This window comes from Chiloscyllium plagiosum, unplaced genomic scaffold (assembly GCF_037043375.1).
Source record: "Chiloscyllium plagiosum isolate Xiang-an unplaced genomic scaffold, Cpla_swu_hap1 HiC_scaffold_35, whole genome shotgun sequence".
NCBI classification, from domain to species: domain Eukaryota; kingdom Metazoa; phylum Chordata; class Chondrichthyes; order Orectolobiformes; family Hemiscylliidae; genus Chiloscyllium; species Chiloscyllium plagiosum.
Genome location: NW_028270173.1, coordinates 45925290 through 45952601, shown reverse-complemented (window position 1 = coordinate 45952601; position 27312 = coordinate 45925290). Strand labels below are relative to the sequence as shown.

General features: G+C 45.3%; 2 protein-coding genes across 5 annotated transcripts in view; one reads left to right on the top strand and one right to left on the bottom strand.

Moving 5' to 3' along the window:
* The window catches only part of LOC122541291 (zinc finger SWIM domain-containing protein 1-like), a 68541-nt gene extending 58677 nt beyond the window's left edge, over window positions 1-9864 (bottom strand). The window contains exons 1-3 of one of the 2 annotated variants that reach the window (XM_087979538.1): window positions 9736-9864; window positions 6320-6426; window positions 691-801 (exon numbers count right to left, since the gene is read on the bottom strand). The gene's annotated coding sequence lies outside the window, so the exon portion shown is untranslated. The remainder of the gene's footprint in view (window positions 1-690; window positions 802-6319; window positions 6427-9735) is intronic. The other variant, XM_087979539.1, reaches the window with a different exon arrangement.
* A 340-nt stretch (window positions 9865-10204) lies between these two features.
* Window positions 10205-27312, top strand: part of LOC122541306 (major histocompatibility complex class I-related protein 1-like) — a 40723-nt gene continuing 23615 nt past the window's right edge. For all 3 annotated transcript variants that reach the window (XM_087979537.1, XM_043677937.2, XM_043677936.2), the window contains exon 1: window positions 10205-10649. In XM_087979537.1, coding sequence (XP_087835663.1) covers window positions 10625-10649 — 25 coding nt within the window. In that variant the 5' untranslated portion in view covers window positions 10205-10624. The remainder of the gene's footprint in view (window positions 10650-27312) is intronic.

Genomic DNA, 27312 nt, shown 5'->3' with positions numbered 1-27312 from the left:
GTGTAGAGCAAAACGATCGGGTTTTCAAAACAACTTGCCCTTTTGCTCATGGTAGTGTGTGAAACGTTAGTTGGGGGTAGCCAGCATTGTGGAGTCACCGTGATCTAACTGAATAGCCCCAGTGGCCCATTCCTGATTTTGAAGCATGACCCAGGAGCCTGGGGTGATGAGGGACAGGAGAAACTTCCAGGGTGTTTCCGCATGGATCAGGAACACAGACACTCTCAGGGGCTGCTAATGTTGAAGCGGGAGTGCAGAATCACTTGGGACCATCTACAAAGTGTCCACCTACAGTTTCAGAGTTTAGAACGCCCACAGTGTGGAAGCAGGCCAGTCAGCCCCTCTGAAGACCATCCTGCCCAGACCCACCACCCCCTGTAACCCTGCAATTCTCACGGTTAGTCCATCTCGCCTGCATATCCCTGGACACCATGGCCAATCCACCCTTGCCTGCATATCTTTGGACTGTGGGAAGAAACCACAGCACCCGGAGGAAACCCACGCAGATCACAGGGAGAATGTGAGAACTCCACATGGACAGTTGCCTGAGGCTGGAAGTGAACGCGGGTCCCTGGTGCTGTGAGATGGCAGTGCTAACCACTGAGCCACCCCCAGATCTAGGATCCAGATGCCGGCCGATTGTTCCAAACAGTGAATGTAAAGTTACACCGAGCAGAGAGTGAGACAAACCTTATTAATGCAGCAGCTACTACTCGGTTCGGCTGGCCTTGTCAGGCAGTCAGTGACCTTTGTCATGTAGCTCAAAAGCCATCAGCATTGAGGACGCAGGAAGTGAGATTTCTGTTGGAAAACAATGAAAAGTATCAAAGCTCTATCTGTACAACAGAGTAAAGTTCACACTGGGCCTACAGCTCAGGAACAAGCCATTAAATCATGCCACACTGATCGTCCACACAAACCAACTCCCATTCCTCTTCATCACATGCAAACAACATAATCTTTTATTCCTTTCTCCCTCTTGTGCTCTTTCAGCTTCTCCTTAAATGTCTACAAACTGTGCTCTTGTGTTAAATCACAAACGGATCAACCCCACTCTCCCTCGTTGTATGTCTGGCAGGATTTGAACCAGAGTCACTGGGATTCCAGACTGAGTCGAGCAAAAGTACCACTCAGCCACCTCCTCCTGTTTTTCCTGCATGTCCACTCAACTCATCTACCGTGCCCGTTGCTCTAGATATGGGCTCCTCTACATCGGGCCAACTCAGGGAGCATTTCAGGGAACATCTCTGGGACACACGCACCCAACAACCCCACCGCCCCGTGGCCGACTACTTCAACTCTCCCTCCCACTCCGGTAAGGACATGCAAGTCCTGGGCCTCCTCCACCGCCAACTCAAAGCCACCCAACAACTGGAGAAAGAACGCTTGATCTTCCGCCTTGGCACCCTTCAACCACATGATATCAACACTGACCTCACTGATTTCCAAATTTCCCCTCCACCCCACCCCAGATCCAACCCTCCAGCCTAGCACCACCTGTCCTACCTGTCCATCGTCCTTCCCACCTATCCACTCCACCCTCCCCACTGACCTATCACAATCACCCCTCCACCTGAGTTCACTTATCGCCTTCTCAGCTACCCTCCTCCCAACCCCACCCCAAACCCTGAATAATCTCTCAGCCCCGTTCCTTCCCTCCACGTTCCTGGTCCTCGGATCCTGCTGGACCGGCTGTGCTTTTCCAGCGCCACACTTTCCAACTCATCGCCTTCTGATGCCACATTGTAACGTCTCCCTGGGTGAACAGGTTCTCCTGAACACCCTCATGATTATATTGTTGGCTCCTAGTTTAAGACTCTACCCCACCCCATCTGCCAACACACCCCATTCCAGCAGACATGTTTGTTGACTGAAGAGGCAGGTATATCCGATATTACATGATTAGAGTTACCGGATCTTACCCCAATAGGAGGCCAGAAAAGTCTCAGTGTAGGCTGTGAAGCCTGGCAAAAGTTCCAATCACAGCCCACGTGTCTCGTCTATGTATAGACTGTGCCTTTTGGGAGACCAGAGGACATTCTAAGTTAAACAACAGTGGAATGCAACACTGGTAAAATGGCCGAATTCAAAGCATGGAAACAGGCCATTCCCAATCGGTCCATGCCAATGCTCACAGGATTTACCAGCCAGCTGATTCCTTTCCCACTCGCATCCCATGCCCTGCATGGTACAGCACTGTTAATTGGCAACGTTAATACATGATAAAATTAATTTATCACAAAGAAAACACAAAGCCATACAGCATAGAAACAGGCCCTTTGGCCCACCTCATCTATGCCAGCCAACCAACAAATGCCAAACTGTATTAATCCCATTTACCTGCAGTTGGTCCACCGAACTGAACCAACATGTCGGCTAAGATGCCCTCTAGTATAAAATCCAGTACCGCAGAAACAGACTACTTGGTCCTTCAGGCCTGTAGCAGCCCTTCGAAAGGGTCATTCCATTCCCGCCTCCTCCTTCTTGAGTTCTCTTCCTTAACATTGGTCTGACCCACTGGTCAACCCCAAGAAGTCTGAGTTGCTGTGGCAACGCGGATCTTTTACAGGCATGTTTTAACCTGCCGCTCTGAACTGTGATGATAGAGGCTTCAATTTTCTTCCTGTCATACAGCTGACCAGGAATCTCTCCAACTCTTAAATCCCTACCATCGGCCTATGTAGTAAGGATTTGCCGGCTCATATCCAACCTGTTTGGTCACATTATGAATTGTTCTTGGCCATCAGGTCCTGGCCTGGGACTTGAAACTCGGGTTTCTAGCTCCAAGGAAAGGATGCTACCCACTGCCCCACGAGACCTTCTCCCTGCGGTTCAGCTAAATATTTCTCTTTAAATACATGCCCAACTGCCTTTAAAAATCCCTCCAGAATCTGCTCCCAATCACATGCAGTTAGGACATGTCAGAGCTCAGCAAACCTCTATGGGAATACATTTCCCATTTTCTGTCTGGTTCATTTACGAACTACTTTCAAACTAAGGTCTCTGGCTACTGCTCCACTTGACAGAAGAAATCGTTTCTCCGGATTTGCTCTGTGCAAACACCTCAGAATTCTGACGGCCACTATCAATCCTCTGCTTAAATCCGTCTCTTGAAGGAGAGCGTACAAATCAGGAACAAGCCGTTCAGCTGCAATAATAAATTTGTGGTTGATGGGTCTACCCCATTCTCTTTGCTTTCATTGTTAACCAAAACTCTGTCTAACTTGGCCTCACAAATATTCAGTGACTCAGTCCCCACTGGTCTCTGGGGAAGAGAATTACACAGAATAATTACCCACTGAGACAAATCGTTAAACAAGTATATAAATACTTCACCTCATCATTGTCTTAAATAAAATTTGTAAAATCATGAGGGGTATAGATAAGGTTAATAGCAGGTGTCTTTTCCCTTGGATGGGGGATTTCAAGACTAGGGGGTGTATTTATAAGGTGAGAAGAGAAGGATTTCAAAAAGACATGAGGGGCAATTTCTATTTTACACACAGAGTGCTTCACGTGTGGCATGAACTTCCAGTGGTGGATGCGGGTACAGTGACAACGCTTTAAAGATAAACTACATAAATAAGACATGTTCGGAGGGACACAGGCCAAGTGCAGGCAGGTGGTACGAATTTGGGATTATAGTCAGCAAGGACTGGTTTGTCCCACGGTTCTGTTTCCGTCTCTATGCCTCTATCCCTAATTTTTAAAATGTTTCCCATACTTCTCATAAGGATGATGTGCAGGTTAGGTGAATTGGCCATGCTAAATTGCCCACAGTGTTCAGGGATGTGTAAGTTAGGTACATTAGTCAGGGGTAAATGTAGAGGAACAGGGTAGGGGAATGGGTTTGGGTGGGATACTCTTCGGGACGGTGTGGACTTGTTGGGCTGAAGGGCCTGTTTCCACACTGTAGGAATTCTATGAACATCCTCTGAGCAAATCCATTGCCAATTCCCCTCAGGTTGTTACATGTTTCAAAAAAATCACTTCTCATACTGCGGAACTCTAAGAGACCAGAAGAGACCTAGCTTCTCCATTCTCTCCATATAACTCAAGCTCCACATACCTCACACCATCCTTGGAAATCTCCTCGGCACCTGTCTGATCATATTGATATCCCTCCTAAAGTACGGTGTCCAGAACTGCACATAATGCTCCAGTCGAGACAATATACACTGACATGAATTTGCAAAATAAAAAAAAAATGTCAAAGATTGGGGCCCCAGGAGCTGTCACTTGGAAGGAAAAGAATACCTGACCTGGTAAAACTAGACAGAGTTTACTTGAAAATTCATTCACGGTGGCTCAGTGGTTAGCACTGCTGCCTCCCAGCGCCAGGGACCCAGGTTCAATTCCAGCCTCAGGCGACTGTCTGTGTGGAGTTTGCACGTTCTCCCCGTGTCTGCGTGTGTTTCCTCCCACAATCCAAAGGCATGCAGGTTAGGTGAATTGGCCATGCTAAATTGCCCACAGTGTTCAGGGATATGCAAGTTGGGTGCATTAGTCAGCGGTAAATGGGAAATGGGTCCGTCTGGGATATTCTTCGGAAGGTCAGTGTGGGCTTGCTGGGTCGAAGTGCCTGTTTCCACGCTGAAGGGATTCTGAGATTCCCGCGCTTTTAATGCAGTTAGTTATCCTCAAGACTTTTTCTCATTGGAGCATAGGAGGTTGAGGAGTGATCTTCTCGAAGTTTATAAAATCATGAGGGAGATCAATAGATAAGGTGAATGGCAGGTGTCTTTTCCCCAGGTTTGGGGGATGTCAAGACTGGGGGAATAGTTTTAAGGTGAGAGGAGAAAGATTAAAAAAAAAATTGGCAGCAATTTGGTTTTTCATGTGTTCACATGTGGAATGAACTTCCAGAGGAAGCGGTGAATGTGGGTACAGTTAGAATGTTTAAAAGACATTTGGATAAGTACATGAATAGAAAAGATTTGGAGGGAGATGGGCCAAGCCCAGGCCAGGTGGGACTAGTTTAGTTTGGCATTACAATTGACATGGACTTGTTGAACTGAAGGGCCTGTTTCCGTGCTATATGGCTCTATAAGTAGAAGTACTTCACTGGAAGGGCATACAGAATCTGAACCAAGCCAAATGAGGAGATGTTAGGCTAGGTGACCAAAAGCTTAAACAAAAGGGAAGACTTTAAGTAGAATTTTAAAGGAAGAGCAAAGCAAAAAGATTCTGGAGGGAATTCAAGATAATTAGAGGCTCGGCAGCCAAAGCATGTCCGGCAATGGGCAAAATAATTAAAAGTAAGGGATGTGGGGAATGGGTTTGGGTGAGATACTCTTCGGAGGGTCAGTGTGGACTTGTTGGGCTGAAGGGCCTATTTCCACATTGTAGGGATTCTAAGATTACCACAACTACCTTCTAAGTAGTCCACAATAACAGGTCAGATATTGCTGGGACGGAAGCATTAAAAGGGCGAAGACAGGTAAGGCCGTGGGTGGATTTTAAAACAAAGATGAGATTAACCAAGAATAAAGAACCCCAATCACAGGGATGATTGGGGAATGGAACATGGTGCAAGTTAAGGTGCATGAAGCTGAGTTACAGAGATATACAGATGTACAGCACAGAAACAGCCCCTTCAGATCCTACATGTCCATGACGACCAGATATCCTAAATTAATCAGGTCCATTTGCCAGCATTTGGCCCACATCCCTCTCAATCCTTCCTATTCATGTGCCACTGCCCCACGAGACCTTCTGTCTGTGGTTCAGCTAAATATTTTTCTTTAAGTACATGTCCAACTGCCTTTAAATCTCCCTCCAGAATCTACTTCCAATCACACGCAGTTAGGATATGTCGGATCACAGCAAACCTCTCTGGGAATACATTTCCCATTATCTGTCTGGTTCATCTACTAACTACTTTCAAACTAAGGCCTCTGGCTACTGCTCCACTTGACAGAAAAAATAGTTTCTCCAGATTTGTTCTGTGCAAACACCTCAGAATTCTGACGGCCACTATCAATCCTCTGCTTAAATCCATCTCTTTAAGGAGAGCGTACAAATCAGGAATGAGCCATTCAGCTTCACTGTCAAATTTGATGCCTTTGAGATGTTGTATTTGTACCAGCCTCCACCACTTCCTCTGGTGGCTTGTTCCATACACACACCACCCTCTGTGTGAAAAAATTGCTGCTGAGGTCCCTTTTAAACCTTTCCCCTCTCACCTTAAATTTATGCCCTATAGTTTTGGACTCCCCTTCTCTGAGATGATCTGAAGTTTACAAAAGGTGGAATGAGGGGTCAGCCAGTGGAACAGTGCAAAAGAAGCAGAGAAAGAGAGCACAGAAGTGTACAGTACCTTCGCACTTGAGACAGTTGACTCTTAACTGTCTTCCAAAGTGACCTGGCAGGTTAGCCAGTTCAAGGGGGCTGGTTAAGTGTGGGGCTTGCCAGAATGCTCACATCCTATGAAAGATCAAAGAACAGAAAAGAAACGTGGTTATATTACTGGGTTAGTAATATATCCTGCTTTCACACTAAGCATACCTTTTCATCATGTTGTCTGGCACTAACACACTGCCAAATGATCCACAGCACTAATGATACTCCAAACAGGGAATCTACGAGGTGCAGTGGACCGTCAGCAGCAATACAATTTAGATTACTTACAGTGTGGAAACAGGCCCTTCGGCCCAACAAGTCCACACCGACCCACCGAAGAGCAACCCACCCAGACCCATTCCCCTACATTTACCCCTTCACCTAACACTACAGGCAATTTAGCATGGCCAATTCACCTCACCTGCACATCTTTGGACTGTGGAAGGAAACCGGTGCACCCGGAGGAGACACGGGGAGAATGTGTAAACTCCACACAGTCAGTTGCCTGAGGCGGGAATTGAACTCAGGTCTCTGGCGCTGTGAGGCAGCAGTGCTAACCACTGTGCCACCGTGCTGCCCACATTTCTGTTCAACATTATTATGAGGAACTCCAGCAGTGATATCCTACAGCTGAAATGAATAGGACTTCAACATCTATCTACATCTTACTCTGTGTTTGGTATGACTCTCCTGAATTCAGCCGAGGTATTCTTAACTAAGCTGTTCAGAAATGTCATGGTATAACACATCTTTGGAGCAGGTGGGATTGAACCTAGTTCAGAGGCAGGGTCAGTACCAGTGTGCTACAACAGCCCCAAACACTGATATCAGGTTAAGTCTTGCTACAGGGCAGAAGTCAACCTACACTTGGAGAACTGTGTGCAATTCTGATCTCCTTACCTAAAGGAGTGATATTAATTTTCTAATCAACCATTTCAGAGACATGTTATTCCAAACTTCTGGAGCAGGTGGAAGTTGGATCGAGCCTCCTGACTCAAAGGTAGAAACACTACCACTGTGCTATAAGTGCCAACAGGACTGATATCAGGGTGCTGTATGAGGTCAAACCATTTTCAGCTGCTTCATTAATGGTTCCCCAAAGCTTCTGGATGTAGGTTTGCTAGCTGAGCTGGAAGGTTCAGTTTCAGATTTTTCGTCACCATACTCAGTGAGCCTCCGGATGAAGCATTGGTGCTATGGTCCAGTTTTCATTTATGTGATTAGGTTTCCTTGGGTTGGTGATGACATTTCCTGTGGTGATGTAATTTCCTATGGTGATGTCCACAAAGCTTGCTCATCATCTGGAGGAACAAGTCAGGAGTGTGATGGAATGCTCACCACTTGTCTGAATGAGTGCAGCTCCAATAACACTCATCAAGCTCAACAACACCCAGCACAAAGCTGCCTGCTTGATTGGCACCCAACCCATTTCTTTCAACATTCAGTCCCTTCAAAACTAATGCACAATGACAGCAAAGCATACCACCTCCAGAGTACACTGCAGCAAGACTTGTCCAACAGTAAACTATAGCATCACCTCCCTGAAAGGATAAGGGCAATAGATGCTCCAAACAATACCACTTGCAAGTTCCCCTCCAATCTACACACCATCCTAATTTGAACAATGTTATTGTTCCTTTAAGTCCTAGAATTCCCTTATACATTCCTCACATTTCTCCAGCAGCTGAGTTGAACTTCAAGATCTGTGCTAGCTGCTGTTGGAGAAACTGGAAGTAAAAGAGTGGGGATCAGCAAATGCGGACCCTCAGAGCATTTCTGAGGCTGCAGCCGTTGACTCCTTCCCTTCAGCACTGTAGGTATATCTGTAATGCAAGGATCAAGATGGGGGTTCACCATCATCTTCACACGGGCAATCAGAGAGAGATAATAAGTGTTGGTATTGCTGTCAGTATTCACTCCCAAGGATAAATCAGAAAACAGCCTCATGCCTAAGTCAGCTTTTTGCTCAAGATATTCAGAAACTTCACTCCCCTTCTCATTACCTGTAACCTTCCATTTCTTTCCCTCCAAATTTTTATCTGATTCTCTTTTGAAAGTTATTATTGAATCTGGGTGGCATGGTGCCTCAGTGGTTAGCACTGCTGCCTCACAGCATGAGGGTCCCAGGTTCAATTCCTGCCTCAGGCAACTGTCTTTTTGGAGTTTGCAGATTCTCCCCGTGTCTGCTTTGGTTTCCTCTGGGTGCTCCGGTTTCCTCCCACATGTGCAGGTTAGGTGAATTGGTCATATTAATTTGCCCATATTGTTAGGCGCATTAGTCAGGGGTAAATATAGGGAAATGGGTCTGTGAGGATTACTCTCTGGAGGGTCGGTGTAGACTTGCTGGGCCGAAGGGCCTGTATCCACATGTAGGGAACCTAATCTATTTTCAAATCCCCCTGGTATTGTGATTGAGTGAGCAGCAAACATCTGGGACTTATTGGAAATATTTGGGATGGAGAGGGGGAACGGACAATATCAGGAAATGGGGGAGGGAGAATGGAGCAATTCAGTTCTTGGAGCAAGGGTATAATCTCTGGGTTTGGATTAGAGGAATCCTTAGAGTTTGAATCAGGACGAATCCATGCAATTAGAACCAGGAGGAATTGCTGTGATTCTGATCAGGAATAATCACTGGAATTGTGATCAGAAAGATTCTTTGAGTTCAGGATGGGATTTGGATCAGGAGGCATCTCTGGGTTGGAGGTAAAAAAAATGACTGCAGATGCTGGAAACCAGATTCTGGATTAGTGGTGCTGGAAGAGCACAGCAGTTCAGGCAGCATCGAAATCGACGTTTTGGGTCAAAGCCCTTCATCAGGTTTTATTCCTGATGAAGGACTTTTGCCCGAAACGTCGATTTCGCTGCTCCTTGGATGCTGCCTGAACTGCTGTGCTCTTCCAGCACCACTAATCCAGAATCCCTGGGTTGGAATCAATATGGAATTGGAATCTGGATGGTGCTGAGATCAGGAGGGACCTCTGGAATTGGAATCAGGAATGAATTGGGGATCAGGAGGGATATATGAAGTTGGCACAGGAGGATTGGGACCGGGATCAGGAATGTTGACAGGGTTGGGGAGTGATCTCTCGCTTTAAGACTAGGAGGGATCTAGGATCAGGAGGAATCCAGCGGATTGGAATCAGGAAAAAATCTTCGGGATTGTGATCAAAAGGGATCTGGGATTGGGACCAGGAGGAATCTAAGGGATTGTGATCAGGAGGGATCCAGGGTTGGGATATGAATGGATCCCTGGGTTTGGGACTGTCTGTTTTCCGGGTGTGTGCAGCTCTGTGCTGGGAGGCGGGAGATGAGCCACCGTCTCTTTACCCGGGCCCAGTTAGCGGATCGGCCTCCCACCGGGCCGACCAGCCCGCCAATCCAGTTACCTACCGCCCTTGGGCTCTCTTTCTTCCATCTGGGGTCCGGGTGGCGGGGGGAGGCCTCCCGCTCTCCAGTAACAATTCAAGCGCCCTCCTCAACGGCCGGCCGCCGGCACATCCCACGCATGCGCTTGTTGTCACCGCCAGGCGCCGGCACGTCTCGCACATGCGTACTTCCCCAAGGTTGGTCGCCGGCACGTCTCGCACATGCGCCCTCGTCCACTGCCGGCCGACTGCCGCTCCCGCACAGGCGCTCTCCTTCAATGCCGGCCGCTGACAGCTTGTGCACACGCGCTCTCGTGTACTACCGGCCCCCGGTCACCTTCTGCTCATGCGTCCTTGTCTACTGCCGGCAGCCGGCACCTGCCGCATTTGCGCGCTGTGCCGCACCTCCTGCGGAGGTAGGGGGGGGGGGTGGAGCAGTTTCAAAGGCGCAGAGACCTCTGGGATATCGAGTGGCCATGACTGGTGCCTGGACACCGACTTTCGCGCCACAGAATTAGCAGAAACTGCGGCGTTGGAAGTGAACAGAAATGGCTAGAGATAACTGTCTGAGGTTCATTTCCAAGATTTCAAGCAACAAAGGAAAGCGAGTGAACTCTTGCAGGGTTTCAGGTACGAAAACGTGGAAATTGAAGAGTCAGTATTGACCGAATGGCGCGTCCTGTGCTCCGGGGACTATGTGAGATCGAATGTTCGAAGCAGAATCAGAAATCCGGCACTTTGATGAATTCCAGGCGCGGACCCAGCATATCCACCGCCTCTGACTCCTAACACTATCTTTAAATTCATCTGAACTAATTGGCCATAAGGCAAGTTGTGTGCTGCATCGGAGAGACAGTGATAATGAGTCGTCCGTTCCTCAGGAGAATGCTGGAAGGTGCATGAAGGGAAGGTGAATGCACAACGTTCAAAATGTCGCAAGTAAGTTGCGGAGCATTGAAATACATAATGACAACGATTTAAATTCAATATTTCTGCACAAAGAGTTCATTTTTTTGTTTATTCTTTAATGGGATGTGGGCATTCTGACTAAACCAGCAGTTATTGCTCATCCATAATTGTCACCGAGGAGATCGTGATGAGTCGCCTTTTTAAACCATTGTAGTGCATGTGGTGTAGGTGCACCCACGCTGTTATAAAGATCATAGTACCACGATATCGGTCTAGTGACCATGAAATTACAGCGGTACAGTTCGAGGTCAGATGGCGTGTGACTCGGAATTTGAATACATTGTTTTCGCTATGCATTTGCTGGTCCGAACCTTCTATGGATGCCTGTATCCTTATCGGTCTCTCTCAGTTTATTTCAGTTATCTCTGTTTGAGTTTCTATTTATATGTCTCAAAATGACGTTCTCTGACTGTCAAGCTTTCTTACAGCGTTCTATTTTCAAAATGCTTATTTTCAGGTTGTGAGCATTACTGCCTGAACCAGCATTTGTTGCTTATTGCCTATTCCCCTTGAGATGAAGATGGTGAGTCATCTTTTTGAACTGATACAGTCCATATCTTGCAGACATATAGATACTACAATTGAGAAGGGAGTTCCAGCATTTTGTTTGTACATAGTGAAGGAATAATAATATACTTCCATGTCATAATAAAGGGAATGTATCTCTTGCCTTAGCTTTCAGGTAAGTGAAGAAACAGCCTATGGTTTCATGAGATACCAAACTGGCCCACCTCCTATTTGATTGTATGACTCCCTCTCGTGCAACTACAGGGATAGCATCAGCAAAGTTGTTAAATGGGGAGAAGACTCTGCCCTAGGTTATATCTGAACATCGCAATTCAGGCAGCATCCGAGGACAGGCAAAATCGACGTTTCGGGCAAAAGCCCTTCATCAGGAATAAAGGCAGAGAGCCTGAAGCGTGGAGAGATAAGCTAGAGGAGGGTGGGGGTAGGGAGAGAGTGGCATAGAGTACAATAGGTCAGTGGGGAAGGAGATGAAGGTGATAGGTCAGGGAGGAGAGGGTGGAGTGGATAGGTGGAAAAGGAGCTGGGCAAGTCGGACAAGTCCGGACAGGTCAGGGGATCGAGTTGCTGGAGGTTAGAAGCTAGGATGAGGTGGGGGAAGGGGAAATGAGGAAACTGTTGAAATCCACATTGATGCCCTGGGGTTGAAGTGTTCCGAGGCGGAAGATGAGGCGTTCTTCCTCCAGGCATCTGGTGGTGAGGGAGCGGCGGTGAAGGAGGCCCAGGACCTCCATGTCCTCGGCAGAGTGGGAGGGGGAGTTGAAATGTTGAGCCACTGGGCGATTTGGTTGATTGGTGCGGGTGTCTCGGAGATGTTCCCTAAAGCGCTCTGCTAGGAGGCGCCTAGTCTCCCCAGTGTAGAGGAGACCGCATCGGGAGCAGCGGATACAATAAATGATATTGGTGGATGTGCAGGTAAAACTTTGATGGATGTGGAAAGCTCCTTTGGGGCCTTGGATAGAGGTGAGGGAGGAGGTGTGGGCGCAGGTTTTACAGTTCCTGCGGTGGCAGGGGAACGTGCCAGGATGGGAGGGTGGGTCGTAGGGGGGCGTGGACCTGACCAGGTAGTCATGGAGGGAACGGTCTTTGCGGAAGGCGGAGAGGGGTGGGGAGCGAAATATATCCCTGGTGGTGGGGTCTGTTTGGAGGTGGCGGAAATGTCGGCGGATGATTTGGTTTATGCGAAGGTTGGTAGGGTGGAAGGTGAGCACCAGGGGCGTTCTGTCCTTGTTGCGGTTGGAGGGGTTGGGTCTGAGGGCGGAGGTGCGGGATGTGGATGAGATGCGTTGGAGGGCATCTTTAACCACGTGGGAAGGGAAATTGCGGTCTCTAAAGAAGGAGGCCATCTGGTGTGTTCTATGGTGGAACCGCTCCTCCTGGGAGCAGATACGGCGGAGGCGGAGGAACTGGGAATACGGGATGGCATTTTTGCAAGAGGTAGGGTGGGAAGAGGTGTAATCCAGGTAGCTGTGGGAGTCGGTGGGTTTGTAGAAGATGTCAGTGTCAAGTCGGTCGTCACTGATGGAGATGGAGAGGTCCAGGAAGGGGAGGGAGGTGTCAGAGATGGTCCAGGTAAATTTAAGGTCAGGGTGGAATGTGTTGGTGAAGTTGATGAATTGCTCAACCTCCTCGTGGGATCACGAGGTGGCGCCAATGCAGTCATCAGTGTAGCGGAGGAAGAGGTGGGGAGTGGTGCCGGTGTAATTACGGAAGATCAACTGCTCTACGTAGCCAACAAAGAGACAGGCATAGCTGGGGCCCATACGCGTGCCCATGGCTACCCCTTTGGTCTGGAGGAAGTGGGAGGATTCAAAGGAGAAATTGTTAAGGGTGAGGACCGGTTCGGCCAAACGAATGAGAGTGTCGGTGGAGGGGTACTGTTGGGAACGTCTGGAGAGGAAAAAACGGAGGGCTTGGAGGCCCTGGTCATGGCGGATGGAGGTGTAGAGGGATTGGATATCCATGGTGAAGATGAGGCATTGGGGGCCGGGGAAACGGAAGTCTTGGAGGAGGTGGAGGGCGTGGGTGGTGTCTCGAACGTGTGTGGGGAGTTCCTGGACTAGGGGGTATAGGACGGTGTCGAGGTAGGTAGAGATGAGTTCAGTGGGGCAGGAGCATGCTGAGACAATTGGTCGGCCAGGGTGGTCAGAATCTGGTTTCCAGCATCTGCAGTCATTGTTTTTACCTCTTATATCTGAACATCCCAGACCTGGAAAGTGGGGAGGGCGGTGGGGCAAGGGTGAAATGGCATCAGGAATGCCAATGCCAAACACAAGGGTAGGATACCAGCCTCTGTGTATTTCAGAGAGATTGAAATGGAGGGATCTACATGGTGATCTCAGCTGTTGCCGTAATTGAAGTTGTGCTGTTGGTGTTACTCTACATCACAAACCAGCTGTCCAGCCAACTGAGCTAACTGACACCCCCCTCTCCTATAATGCTCTGCTGTAGCAAAGAAACAAAAGCAGAACTGGCAAGAACTGACCCCTGGCTTGAGAGACCCTTTCTACAGGATCCTTGCTGCTCACAGTGCTGTGACTGTGCAAGTTTGACCTGTTGGGTCGCCTGAGGACTCAGAAAATTATGCAGCCCAGCAGACATCATCCTCATTTCATTGGATTGACACGACAACCCAAAGCACTCAAGAAATGCTATGTTCTGACAGTCAATCAGTGAAAATGTACACAATAGAGAAAGCATTTCAATGCTTGGTGTGCAGGTAGCAGTTTAATCAGTCTTGTCAGTTAATAATTCACTAAGAAGAAGCCTTTTTTTGAGGGAAACTTAAATATACTGTGTTCAAACCTGTCCCTGTTTCACTTGCATTCATGCAGTGAAATCGATAAGAAACACCCCAGGTTTGAAGTCAGTCAGTGTTTAAAATGATCTAATTTGCTCCAAGAAAAGATTTAAAAAAACACATGAAAGGCAAATTTTTTGCATAAAGCGTTTGGTTCACGTGTGGAAAAAGAAGTGGTGGATGTGGGTACAATTACAACCTTTAAAAGACATTTGGATAAGTGCAAGGTCTGGAGGGATATGTTTGGCATGAACTGGTTCAACTGAAGAGTCTGTTTCCACGCTGTATGACTCTATGACTTTAGGGGGAACTCTATCTGTGATAGCAAATTATGTCACAACCTCACAACACCACCCTCCATCTATACACACTTTGACATTTAATTCCTCTGTTTGGAGCAAAGTGGAAAACCCATTTGGGTAGCCTCTGTATTTGGCACAATCACCAGTGATACTGGCACTGTGTGCACTCTGATATCACAATGATGGAACCCTGAAAGTAAAGTCTTACCAGAACAGGTTCAATGTGTGGGTCACTATCCACACTGTTGTCATCACTCTGTGTTGCAAACCAGCTGTCTAGCCAGTCCAGCTAACCAATTCTCTTGCACTCTACTTGCTCTTTAACTATTTGCTCCCAACCTGCACTTTTCCAATGTCTGCCTTACACGTTTGTGAAAAGTGGTTTGACTTTGCAGTTGACAGTATGGGGGACATCTGTAGACTGTAGGAAGATATAGGCAAAAGTGAGTACTGCAGATGCTGGAAATCAGAGTCTAGATTAGAGTGGTGCTGGAAAAGCACAGCAGGTCAGGCAGCATCCGAGGAGCAGGAAAATTGACATTTCAGGCAAAAGCCCTTCATCAGGAATTGTATGTGATCAAAAGAAAACGGGTTTCACTCGCAAGCACTCGGGGATTATACACCTTGGGAGGTGCAACAGGGATGGGCCATATACAATAAGTGGGAATAAGGCAGGAGATGGGTTGCTAAATTGTGTGGAGGGACAAAAGGATCCTAGAATAGTTGCTCAAACATCCTTAAGTATAACAGAACAGGTCAATGAAGTGGTGAAGGAGCAGCACTCCAAAAACTTGTACTTCCAAATGTTGGAATATAATTTGGTGCTGTGTGATTTTTTTACTTTGTCCACCCCAGTCCAACACTGGCACCTCCACATCTAGAAAACATATGGCATGTTTTTGTTTATTAGATGAGGCATAAATTAGTAGAGTAGGGAAGTTATGCTCAAACTGTATATAATACTGGTTGGAAACCAGTATCCACAGGACTTCATGTTCTGGTGACCACATCAGAGAGAAAAGGTGATTGCATTGGAATGGAGATTTCTGAGGATGTTGTCAGCACTAGTAGACAATAGACAATAGGTGCAGGAGTAGGCCATTCAGCCCTTCGAGCCTGCACCGCCATTCAATATAATCATGGCTGATCATTCCTAATCAGTATCCTGTTCCTGCCTTATCTCCATAACCCTTGATTCCACTATCTTGGAGAGCTCTATCCAACTCTTTCTTAAATTAATCCAGAGAGTGGGCCTCCACTGCCCTCTGGGGCAGAGCATTCCACACAGCCACCACTCTCTGGGTGAAGAAGTTTCTCCTGAGCTCTGTCCTAAATGGTCTACCCCGTATTTTTAAGCTGTGTCCTCTGGTTCGGCACTCACCCATCAGTGGAAATATGTTTCCTACTGCCAGAGTGTCCAATCCTTTCATAATCTTATACGTCTCAATCAGATCCCCTCTCAATCTTCGAAACTCAAGGGTATACAAGCCCAGTCGCTTCAGTCTTTCAGTGTAAGGTAATCCTGCCATTCCAGGAATTGATCTCGTGAACCTACGCTGCACTCCTTCAATAACCAGAATATCTTTTCTCAAATTTGGAGACCAGAACTGCACACAGTACTCCAGGTGTGGTCTCACCAGGGCCCTGTACAGCTGCAGAAGCACCTCTTTGCTTCTATACTCAATTCCTCTTGTTATGAAGGCCAGCATGCTATTAGCCTTCTTCACTACCTGCTGTACCTGCATGCTTGCCTTCATTGACTGGTGTACAAGAACACCCAGATCTCTCTGTACTGCCCCTTTACATAAATTGATTCCATTGAGGTAGTAGTCTGCCTTCCTGTTCTTGCTACCAAAGTGGATAATCATACATTTATCCACATTAAACTGCATCTGCCATGCATCTGCCCACTCATCTAACTTGTCCAGGTCACCCTGTAATCTCCTAACATCCTCATCACATTTCACCCTGCCACCCAGCTTTGTATCATCAGCAAATTTGCTAATGTTATTGCTGATACCATCTTCTATATCATTAACATATATTGTAAAAAGCTGCGGTCCCAGCACGGATCCCTGCGGTACCCCACTGGTCACTGCCTGCCATTCCGAAATGGAGCCGTTTATCACTACCCTTTGTTTCCTGTTTGACCTGTTACAGAGGAGGTGGGACTTATACTTGTCCTTTAGTGGTGGGGGTCAGAAGCAGTGTCTTGGCTGTGAGGTTGATGGTTTGCTAGTGGTTTTGGGGGACTTGTAAAACTAGGATGTCAGTGGCATGGAAAATCAAATATAGTTTCAGCAGGAGGGAAGCAAACCTCAAAATGGAGCGCAGAATGTTAGGAAGGGCAATAGAAGGCTGAGAAACAAAACAAAGGAAATATTCGGAGGTTAGTAGTATTTTGTTTTTTATTCATTCACAAGATGTGAGTGCCACTGGCTGGGCCAGCATTTATTGCCCATCCCTATTATGTGGTGGTGAGGTGGTTCTTAAACTGTTGCATTCCATTTGCTGTGGGTGGACCCAAAATGCCATTTGGGAGGGAATTCCAGGATTATTTCTCAGTAAGACTGAATATACAACTAAACATTTCCAATTCAGGATTGTGAGAGTCACCTTGGATGGGATTTGTGGGTAGTGATGTTTCCATGTATCTGCTGCCCTGGTCTTTCAAGATGGTCACGGGTTTGGAAGGTGCTATCTAAAGAGCCTTGGTGAATTTCTGCAGTCTACCTTGTAGATGGAATGCACTACTACCACTAAATGTTGGTGGTAGAAGGGCTGAATGTTTGCTATTATGATGCAGAGTTGTTTTGTACTCAATGGTCATAGATTCATACAGCATGGAAACAGACTTTTCAATCCATCCAGTCAATGCTGAACATAATCCCAAACTAAACTAGGCTCACATGCCTCCTCCTAGCCCATATTCAAATCTTTCCTATTCATATACTTATCCAAATGTCATTTAAACACTGTAATTGTACCCACATTCACAACTTCATTAGGAAATTCATACCACACGTGAACTACCATTTGCATGAAACATTTGCCCCTCATGTCTTTTTCAAATCTCTCTCCACTCACTTGTTGTTGGAAATGCAATAATCCAGCAAGTGGGGACCATTCCATCACATGCCTGACTTGTGCCTTGTTGATGATCCACAGGCATGCGGGAGTCAGAGGTGAGCTTTTCGCTGAAGGACTCCTAGACTCTAATCTGCTTCTGTAGCCACAGCATTTATATGGCTGGTCCAATTAATTTCTGATCAGTTGTAACCCCCAGGAAGTTGCTAGTGGGGCAATTCAATGATGTAAATGTCGTTGAATGTCAAGGGGTGATTGTCTCTTTTTGGAGATGGTCATTGCCTGGCACTGTGTGGTCCAAATATTATTTTCCACTTTTCTAGGTCTTGCATTTGGACATGGACTGCTCCAATATTTGGGGAGTTGCCAGCAATGCTGGACTTTGTGTGATCATCAGTAAACATCCTCATTTCTGACCTACTGCTGGTGGGAAGGCCATTAGTGAAGCAGTTGAAGATGCTTGGTGCAAAGACACTACCCGGAAGAACTCCTGCAGAGGTGTCCGTGAGCTGAGATGACTGATATCCAACATCAAAACTTATCATAATTTGTGCTGGATATGATTCCAAACACTGTAGACATCACCTGCTGATTCTCAATGTTCCAATTTTGTTAGTGCTCTTGGATGCAACACTCAATCATATACAATCAATTTAAACAGTTGAAAGTAGAACACTACAGTTCTTACTATACATGGTTAAAGAAAGTCAGAAACAGTCACTTAACTTTCTGATTAACAGGGTATTTTGGGTGGGATACAGAATGGAGTAAAGAAGGAGCTACATTGATAAATAATCACAGCTTCTTTTGTATTATAGATTTCAAAACATTTCTTCTGATCTTAACTCCATTCGTTGACAGCATTATGCTAATTTACTGAATTAATAATCCAGACCCCTTACTAATTTTCCAGAAATACAAATGCAAATCTCAGCATGGCAGTCTGAGATGCAACTAATTAGTAAATCCAAAATAAAATTCTGGTTGCACTAATAACTTCTGACCCAAAAACCACCACTTACAAAACAGCCGTACCTTTAGGAGGTTGGAGAAGAAGGATTTGTTATCATGAATGAAATTTAAGCAAGGACACATTAAAAGTGTTTAAAATTAAGTGGCGTCTTCCTTGCGTAACTGAGGAGAATGTCTTTTCATTGGTGAGAGGGTACACAATCAAGGACATGTAGTTAACAAAAGAAACAGGGGGAAAGAGGCAAACTCTTTAACACAAAAGCTAATAGAATGTGGACTGTATTGTCAGAAAATATAATGCTAACAGATTCAATGGTAATTTACAAAAGGAAACTTGATATTTAGTTGAAGAGTAAAGCATTGCAATGATGTAGAACTAATTACCGTTTTAAAAAATCCACACTGGTGTGATGGGTAGAGTGGCCTTTTTCAGTCCAATTTCAATAAATCCTCACACTTTATACAAATGTCTGATTACATGTGAATTTTAGTAAAAAGATTTCTCCAACTTTCCACTCCTCATTCCACTGACCCCTCCAAGTCTGTGCACTTCTATTAATGCCTCAGCATCCTTATATGATATGTACCCTGATAGAATATTGTAAACCACTGAGATTCCCATTTAAAAAAAGCCCCCATACTTTTAGCTGTCCTGACACTGTTCCACGTGGACTCACAATCTTCATTGAAGTCTGATTTGTCCTTATCTCCAAAGAAAAGCATGCTTGTTAGGTTTTTCTGCCTCCAGTTGAATAGACACTCAGTTTCGAATGAGGAACCCATTGCCAGCTGGTGACTGAGCAGTTCAGTTCTAAACATAATATGCAGTTACACGCTGAGCTGATCTTTCCCTCATCAGGGATTATTTCCACCGGAGCAGAAAAGGCTCAGGAGACTTTTAATAGAGTTAAAAATAAAATGAAGTTGACAGGGAAGGCTGATTTCTACACTGCTGCGGAATGCTCCTTCAGATGGGATCTGAAGAGTGTGGCAAAGAACACAGGCAGACATGCTCTTTCTTCCTGTAGAGAAAAACTTAGTCACATTTCATCCCTCCTGAAACGACAAGTTGGTCAGCAGCCAACAGGTTTTGGACATATAAAACAATTGACAAAGTTGTAAATGGATTTGATCTATTTCTCCACTGTCAGAAGCTGCTTAAAGCAGAATTTGGGAGTTCAATGGTCATATTTAGTTGAATTGAATTGAACTGAATTTATTGTCCTGTGTACAGAGGCACAGTGAAAAGCTTTCTCTTGCGAGCAACACAGGCAGATCACATAGTTAAATGGCATAGCTAAGTAAATGATAGGTAAACAGCGGCAGAAACAAAAGCACAGGTACAGACGAATGTTTAGAGTTTGAGAGTCCATTCAGTATTTGAACAACAGTAGGGCACAAACTGTTACGAAACCAGCTTACGCATGTGTTCAGGTTTCTGTACCTTCTCCCCGATGGTAGAGATTGTAGAAAAGCATTGCCAGGGTGGGATGTATCTTGAGTTGAAAAATAGCTGAAGGATGTAATAGTGAAATAATTGTGAAAAGAAATTCCAACATTGACCAGATTAGCTGGAACCAGAAATGGCCTGAAAAAAGTCAGCAATGATCATGGCTGATGACCAACCACAGGTTTCCCAGAGCAGCCCAGAGGAAGGTGGCAGTGTCTAATATCACAGCAGCTTCCTCCAGGATGAGAACAGATTATATATATTGTGCTGACTACCCGAAAGCCAATGATGGCCACATCTCGGGAGTGAATAGGATAAAAGCAGCAGCAATTTCCTGATTGTACACTCCTCAATATTTCTGACACTCCAACATAGACAATGCAGCATACATTTTTCAAAATGTATTGAACGTTAGGATCCTTACCCTTTATGGATGACTTGGACATTGGTTTGCAAGGCACAGTTTCAATGTTTGCAGATGACATGATACTTGAAAGAATTTGAATTAATTTTGATTCGTGTTAAATTTCAAAAGGACAGGAGGAATTGTCATAAAAGTGATGGATGAATTGTATATTAGAGAACTGTGAGATAATTCATTTTGGGAGGAAGAATAGGGACAGGTAATGTAAAATAAAGGGTACAATTCCGCAGGATGGTGCAGGAGCACAGGGGCCTGTATATACATGTGCAAAAATCATGGAATCAGCAGAGAAGATTTGGAAATGCAGTTAAAATGCAGATGGGATGCTAAGTTTTATGAACAGGGGCAAGACTACAAAGGTCTCCATTGCTGTAACCATTCTCTGATATGATGATTTATTTGCCAATTTTGCATTGTATTTTATTTGGTTCACACTGGCCACCTTAAACACTATTTGTTATTTGAATTGCTTAATTCTAACAATGGAAGAAGGAGTGGTCATCAAGACTGTTAGTAACTTTAAATCCTAATTTTTACCAGCTTTGCTCCATGTATTTATGAATATCACTTTAAAATAGCAACTTAGCTGCTCCACTCTCCTCGGTGATGGTTTTTAATCTGCAACTCATTGTATGGCCCAAGAATTCAGGCACTTACTTCTGCAGTAAAACAAGAACCTCAGCCAGAGCCAGTTTCCTTTGGTAAATGCGACTGAGTGGTTAACGATGGGAGCAGATTGTTAACAATTTGAATCGCTTCTACCATTTTTGAAAGTTGTTACACTCAAGTTAAAATTTAATGTTTTCCTTTGGTGAAAGTGATTTTTAGTTTACACCTTGGTCCCTATTGGTAAAAGGTTAGTTGTGGTGGGTAACTCTTAGTTCCCAGTTCACATTAACCAGTTGAGGTTTCGTATCCTCCTGATTGTCTAGTGTGTGCCAACACTTCAGGGTCTAAAAATCAGACGATACCCCTGATTACACAGGTTTGGAGGAATTATTCAATTGCCTCCTTACTCCAGACAAATCTTCAAAATGTGATCATTGGATATCCTTGATATCACAAACACCAAGGGCTAGAATTAGAAGCTGTCCAAAAGAAACAGCTGGAAGTACTAACCATGACTGAACTCAAATTTTCCTGTTGTGTTCAAATAAATACATTAGAGAATGGAAGGATCACACACAATTCTGTCTCGTTACAATGTTAAAAGGTCACTTCTGTTAGAAATGCAACTATCTTCTCTGACATGATTTGAAGAATCGTCCAAGGGACACAAATGTTCAGCAGTGACATTGGTGCCAGAGAACGACCTCTGCGAGGGCCGTTTGCACAACCAAAGGTTCACCGAGTTTCCAGTGTAGCAACAAATTAAATCTGAATGGTTCATTGTCAGACAGCAGACTTTTAACCAAACCAGCGTGTCAATCACTTATAATGTTACCAACCTAGAGGGAGGTGGGTTAGTGATAAACCTACTTTACTGATGCTAATCAATTATGTGACCATACAAAAAGCCCCAGGGACCTGACAAACCCATCCTTGGTCTTGCAAGCTCTCCTCACGACATGTCCTGCTGCAGTCTGCATCCCATCCCACCCCTTAGACCTACAGATCCATAACCCCCAAATTCACAACACCCCCCCCCCCCCCCCCACCAACAATTTGCTCTATATTCACTGCAGGGAAAGATGATGCAGATATAGAAATCAAGGAAGGGTCTGTGATATATCTGAACAGATTAGCATTGTGAGAGAGAGGAGGTATTAGCAGGTTTGAAAGTGAACAAACCCCAGGCCCAGATGTGATATATCCCTGGCTGGGAGAGCTGGGAGGACTTTTCAGGAGCTTTGGCATTTCAAATCCTCTCTGGCTCCTGGAAGGGAGTCTGAAGTGCAGATGTTGGCATTTGGGATCCCTATTAAACCTATGTCACTCAGTATTCCATTATTGGTATTTCCTGTGCAGCGTGAAACCTCACTAACTGTGTGACAGTAGTATCTTGCCTTCCACAGGCATAAACAAACGATTTATTGAATCCTGTTTACTCGATTATGAGTGTAACATTTATCAGAAATAAGAAGATTTTGCTCTCGGAAAGTAAACTAACCCTCAGATGAAGACGGACAAGGGGCAATGGTCACCTAACATCATGAGTAGCTGCCAAAAGGATGTAGAAAATTGACTGACATAGCTTACATTACTTGCACCAGGGTAAACCAAGATCTCAGGGCAGCAGAGAATGTAGTGATTGTAATGAGGTCCGCCACGTAGACTTCATAGAATATGAATTCTCTGATTGGGGCTGTTAATCTGGTTCAGCAAGGGAGCCCTGGCTGACAGATATAAGCAGGAGTGTCAGATGTTTTGACACTGAGAGCTGGTTCTGAGGGAGCTGGACCACTGTCAAGGACTTTTCATGTGTAACTAAAAGGTGACTTGGTGACAGGATACTGGCCTCTCCGGTATCACTTCAGAAGGCTCTCATCTGGTGGTCTCCATGGAACATGGTGGTCTTCATCAGGCAATCCACAGAGAGCTGTCTTCTCCAAATGGAAGATGGACCTGAAAAAGAGAAGCAAGACACAGGGAAGAGTTCCCTACCATCTTCACTTGAGAGCAGGATGCTACCTAAGTATCTTTAACATGACCAACACGTTCCACAATTTCAGCCCGTTTGTCCTCTGGTAACAGCAAACAATCCCAAGTTGTCACATTGTGTCCTTTTTAAATGTACTTAACTAATTTATCAGATCTACCATGCTGCTTCCTAACAAATTCAATAAATGTCAGAAAATTACTTACAAATCATCAACTGTCTATATGAAGTAACTGTAATCACAAACTCTCAAAAATCATTAACTAATGTGGTCCCATTATTCAAGAGGGGTAGTAGGGATAATATACATAAAACATAGAAAAGTACAGCACAGGACAGGCCTTTTGGCCCACGATGTTGTGCCGAGGTTTAATCCTAATGTAACCTAAGCACCCCTTAACTCCCTGCTATCCATGTGCATGTCCAACAGTCACTTAAACGTCCCTAATGACACTGCTTCCACCACCACAGCTGACAATGCATTCCATGCATTCACAACTCTCTGCGTAAAGAACCTGCGTCTAACGTCTCCTTTATACCTTCCTCCTAATATCTTCAAACTATGACTCCTCTAACCAGTCAATCCTGCCCTGGGGAAAAGTCTCTGGCTATTGACTCTATCTATTCCTCTCATTATTTTGTACACCTCGATCAGGTCTCCTCTCTTCCTCCTTCTCTCCACAGAGAAAAGTCCGAGCTTATTCAACCTTTTCTCATAAGGCAAGCCCTCCAGTCCAGGCAGCATCCTGGTAAACCTTCTTTGCACCCTCTCCAAAGCCTCTGTATCTTTCCTATAGTAGGGCGACCAGAACTGGACACAATATTCCAAGTGTGGTCTCACCAGGGACTTGTAGAGCTGCAACAAAACCTCGCGGCTCTTAAACTCAATCCCCTGTTAATGAAAGCCAAAACACTATATGCTTTTTTTTAACAACCCTATCCACTTGGGTGGCAACTTTGAGGGATCTATGTATTTGCACACCCAGATCCCTCTGTTCCTCCACACTGCCAAGAATGCTGTCTTTACTTCTATATTCAGCATCACTTCGCATTTATCCAGGTTGAACTCCATCTGCCATTTCTCAGCCCAGCTCTGCATCCTGTCTATGTCACGCTGCAACCTGCAGTAGCCCTCGATACTATCAACGACACCTCCACACCTCCAACCTTTTCATCATCTGCAAATTTACCAACCCACCCCCTCAAACTCCTCATCCAAGTCATTTATAAAAACTACAAAGAACAGAGGCCCAAGAACAGAGCCCTCGGGACCTACTCAACGCTGTCTTTCAGGGAGAATACTTTCCATCTACAACCACTCTCTGTCTTCTGTCAGCCAACCAATTCTGAATCCAGATAGCCAAATCTCCCTGTATCCCATACTTCCTGACTTTATGAATGAGCCTACCATGAGGAACCCTATCAAATGCCTTGCAGAAGTTCATATACACCACATCCACTGCTTGACCGTCATCATCCTGTCTTGACACCTCCTCAAAGAACTCAATAAGATTTGTGAGGCATGACCTGTTCCTCACAAAGCCATGCTGATTGCCTATAATCACACTATGCTTTGCCAAATAGTCATAAATCCTATCCCTCAGAATTCTTTCCAAAACTTTGCTGACCACAAATGTAAGACTGACTGGTCTGTAATTGCCAGGGATTTCCCTATTACCCTTCTTGAAAAGAGGAACAACATTCGCCTCCTTCCAATCCTCCGGTACAGCTCCCGTGGAGAGTGAGGAGGCAAATATCCTCGCCAGCTGCTTAGCAACCTCCTTCCTCGCTTCCCGGACCAGCCTTGGATAAATCTGATCTGGTCCCGGGGACTTATCTATCTTAATGTTTTCTGAAATTTCTAGCACATCAACTTCATCAATCTTGATCTGGTCAAGACTGTATCCCAGCTCCTCTAAGTTTTCATTTACAACAAGTTCCCTTTCCTTGGTGAAAACTGAAGCAAAAAACTCATTTAGGGTTTCCCCTATCTGCTCATACTCCACGCACAAGTTCCCTACGCTATCCCTGATCGGCCCTACCTTCTCCCTGATCATTCTCTTACTCCTCATGTATAAGTTGAAAGGCCTTTGGGTTCTCTCTAATCCTTCTTACCAAGCCTTTTTCGTGCCCTCTCCTGGATCTCCTCAGTCCATTTCTGAGCTCCTTTCTAGAAAGCCTATAATCCTCTAAAGCTGAGCTAGATCCTTGCTTCCTCCACTTTACATAAGCTGCCTTCTTCCTTTTGATGAGATGCTCCTCTGTTCTAGTCATCCAAGATTCCTTAATCTTACCCCTTCTTACCTGTCTCAGAAGAACAAATTTGTGCATCACTCGCAACAACTGCCCCTTAAACAGTCTCCACATGTCTGCTGTGCCCTTTCTGTGGAACAAATGCTCCCAAGCTGTACTTCCCAAATCCTGTCTGATAGTGTCATAATTTCCTTTTCCCCAATTAAATATCTTCCCTCGGTAACTGCTCCTTTCACTCTCCAAGGCTATGCTAAATGTGAGGCAGTTGTGATCACTTTCACCAAAGTGCTCTCCCACCGCGAGATCTGACACCTGTCCTGGCTCATTGCCGAGCACCAAATCAAAATGGCCTCTCCCCTCGTTGGTCTGTCTACATAATCCAGGAAGATGCAGACTAGTGAGTCTAACAGAGAGTCACAGAGTCATAGACCTGCATGGAAACAGACACTTCGACTCAACTTGTCCATGCCAACCAAATTTCCTAAATTAATCTAGTCCCATATGCCAGCATCTGGCTCATATCCCTCTAAACCCTTCCTATTCATATACCCCCCCTATAAATGTTGTAATTTTACTAGACTCCACCACTTCCTCTGGCAAAATCATTCCATACATCTTCCACCCTCTGCATGAAAAAGTTGCCCCTTAGGTCTCTTTTAAATCATTCTTCTCTCACCTTAAACCTATGCTCTCTAGTTTTGGACTCCCCCAGCCCTGGGAAAAGACCTTGACTATTCACCCTATCCATACCCCCCCCCCACTGATTTTATAAACCTCTACAAGGTCAGCCCTCAGCCTCCGACACTTCAGGGAAAATAGTCCCAGCCTATTCAGCCTTTCCTTATAGCTCAAACCCTCCAACCCTGACAACATCCTTGTAACTCTTTTATGAACCCTTCCAAGTTTCACAACATTATTTCTACAGGAGGGAGACCAGAATTGCACGCAGTCTTCCAAAAGTGGCGTAACCAATGTCCTGTACAGCCGCAACATGACTTGTGTGGTGGGGGTATAATTGGAAACATTTCTGATGGACAAAATTAACTTCAGAGGCAAGGATCAATCAAGGATTGTCAGCATAGCTTTAAGGGGGACTACATGCCTAAAAAATTTGAATTTTTTTGAGGTGGTTCCGTGGTGTGTAGATGTGGGTAGTGCAGTTTATAAGTCTGTGTGGACATTAGTAAGATTTTTGACAAAGTTTTATATGGCAGACTAGTTAGGAAGGTAAGTGTCCATGGGATCCAGGGCAATTTGGTAAATTGGAATTGGCATATTGGCAGGATGTGGAGTGTAAAAGCTTGAAAAGGTTCTTGTGACTGGAAGCCTGTGACTAGTGCATACCACAGGGTTCGGTGCCTGTTCCTTGCTGTTTGTAATCTACATTAATAGTTTAGATATGAAGGGAGGAGATATGATCTGTAAGTTTGTGCAGTGGTAAATAGTGAGGAGGAATGCTTGAGGGTACAGAATACATGGTCAGATGGGCTGAAGAGTGGCAAATGGGATTTAATCCTGAAAAGTGTGAGATGGTGCATTTTGGGAGAACTGCCAAAGCAAGGAAGTATAGTTAGAATGGACTATGGTAGTTCAGAAGATTCAAGAGACCTTCAAGTGCATGTCCAAGGCTGTTAAGAAGACATATAGGATACTTGCCTTGCATTAAATACAAGAGCAGGGAGATTATGATGCAGCTGTAAAAGACATTGATCCATAGTTGGAGGACTGTGTGCAGTTCTGGTTGCCGCAGTATAGGATGGATATAGTTGCACAAGAGAGGGAGATTCACCAGGGTGTTGCCTGAGCTGGAATGATGCAGCAATGATGAGAGACTAGGTAGGCTGAGATTGCTAAGAGCACAGAAGGCTGACTGGGGACAGGGTTGAGATGTACAAATAATCAGGAGCATAGATGAGGAGAAAATTATTCCTGTTCGTAGAGGGGCCAATAACCATGGTGCACAGTTGTAAGCTAAGGAGCTGAAAGTTAGAGGAGATTTGAAGCAATATGTTTTTCAGCTGGAACATTGTGGGTATCTTGAACTCACTGCCTAAAAGAGTGATGGAGGTGGGAATCAACAAGATATTGAAGAAATATTTAGATGAGCACTTGAAAAGCTAAAGCATAGAAGGTCATGAAGCAACTGCTAGGAAATGGGATTAGAAAGATGTTTGATGACCATTGTGGAAATAATGGTCTGAATAGCCATTTCCTGGGCTGT